Here is a 1,643-nt window from a genome sequence, read left to right on the forward strand (position 1 = left end):
CACATCATCATCATCATCATCATCATTATTATCAACATCTTCATCATCGTCGTTATCATCATCATCATCATGGTCGTCATCATCATCATTATCATCATCATCATCATAATCATCATCATCACCATCACCATCGTCATCTTCATCATCGTCGTTATCATCAACATCATGATCATGATCATCATAATCATCATCATCATCATCATCAACACCATCACCATCATCAGCTTCATCATCGTGGTTATCATCGTCATCATCATAATCATCATCATCATCGTCGTCATCATCATCATTCATCGCCACTATAATTATAATCATCATCATCGGCATAATCACAGTCATCATCATCATCGTCGTTATCATCATCAGCAGCAGCAGCATCATCATCACCATCATCATCACCATCATCATCATCATCATCATCATCACCATCATCGCCTCCATCATCATCATCATCATAATCAACAACACCATCATCATGATCGACATCATCAATACCGTCATCGTCATCATCATCGCCGTTGTCATCATCATCATGGGGATTGTTATGATTGAATAATGACTAATGACTTGGATCGATGACTAAAGAGAAGCTTGTTGTTGTTGTTGTTGTTGTTTGTAGTCTGCTGTTGTGCTGTTGTCCCACTGCCCTTTTCTATGGCATCTTTGGATATTGAACCTGTGTCTGCAATTGCAACAAATTTACAAACAAAAACACATCTGCAGATTTTACTTGATTCTCAACTTACCTCCACACAGCCAAATGCAAAGCTGAACGACCCCATCTGTCTTTCGCTTCTAACTCCGCACCAGCTTTTAGCAATACTTCGATGATTCTTCTATCGGCGCCCTTATAGCAGGCCCACATTAAAGGAGTTATTCCAGATCCATCAAAAGGTTTATTAATCTGTAATGAAGAAAGTGAGGACATGTGAAATAGAGAAATTCCATTTTCTCTCTCTCTCTCTCTCTTTTCTCTCTTTGTCTCTCACTCTCTTTCTCGTTTTCTTTCCTCTTTCTCTCCTTCTTTCTCTCTCTATCTCCCTCTTCCATTCCTATCCTTCTCTTTCTTTTCTCACTTTCTCTCTCTTTACCCTTTTTCTCTCTCTCTTTCTTTCTTTCTCCTCTCTCCGTGTCTCATTTACTCTCTCTCTCTCTTTTTCTCTCTTTGTCTCTCACTCTCTTTCTCGTTTTCTTTCCTCTTTCTCTCCTTCTTTCTCTCTCTATCTTCCTCTTTCATTCCTATACTTCTCTTTCTTTCTTTCTTTTCTCACTTTCTCTCTCTTTCCCCTTTTTCTCTCTCTCTTTTTTCTCCTCTCTCCGTGTCTCTTTTACTCTCTCTCACTTTTTACTCTCTTTGTCTCTCACTCTCTTTCTCGTTTTCTTTCCTCTTTCTCTCCTTCTTTCTCTCTCTATCTCTCTCTTTCATTTCTTTCATTCTCTTTCTTTTCTCACTTTCTCTCTCTTTCCCCTTTCCTTCTCTCTCTTTCTTTCTCTTTCTCTCTCCGTATCTCTTTTACTCTCTCTCTCTTTCTTTTCTCTCATTTCCCATTTTCCTTTCCTCTCTTTTTCTTTTTTCTCTTATCTTTCTCTTTCTCTATTTTTCAAGTTCTCTTTCCTCTCCGTATCTCTCTCTCTTTCATTTC

General features: G+C 38.5%; 2 protein-coding genes across 11 annotated transcripts in view; one reads left to right on the plus strand and one right to left on the minus strand.

The window, feature by feature from the left end:
- Positions 1-1,064, minus strand: part of LOC115226116 (E3 ubiquitin-protein ligase MIB2-like) — a 36,255-nt gene extending 35,191 nt beyond the window's left edge. For all 6 annotated transcript variants that reach the window (XM_029797100.1, XM_036514889.1, XM_036514888.1 and 3 more), the window contains exon 1: positions 747-1,064. In XM_029797100.1, the coding sequence (XP_029652960.1) occupies positions 747-928 (182 nt within the window). In that variant the 5' untranslated portion in view covers positions 929-1,064. The remainder of the gene's footprint in view (positions 1-746) is intronic.
- The window catches only part of LOC115226117 (26S proteasome non-ATPase regulatory subunit 10), a 273,213-nt gene that overhangs the window by 226,468 nt on the left and 45,102 nt on the right, over positions 1-1,643 (plus strand). The window lies entirely within an intron of this gene.

This window comes from Octopus sinensis, linkage group LG29 (assembly GCF_006345805.1).
Source record: "Octopus sinensis linkage group LG29, ASM634580v1, whole genome shotgun sequence".
Lineage (NCBI taxonomy): Eukaryota > Metazoa > Mollusca > Cephalopoda > Octopoda > Octopodidae > Octopus > Octopus sinensis.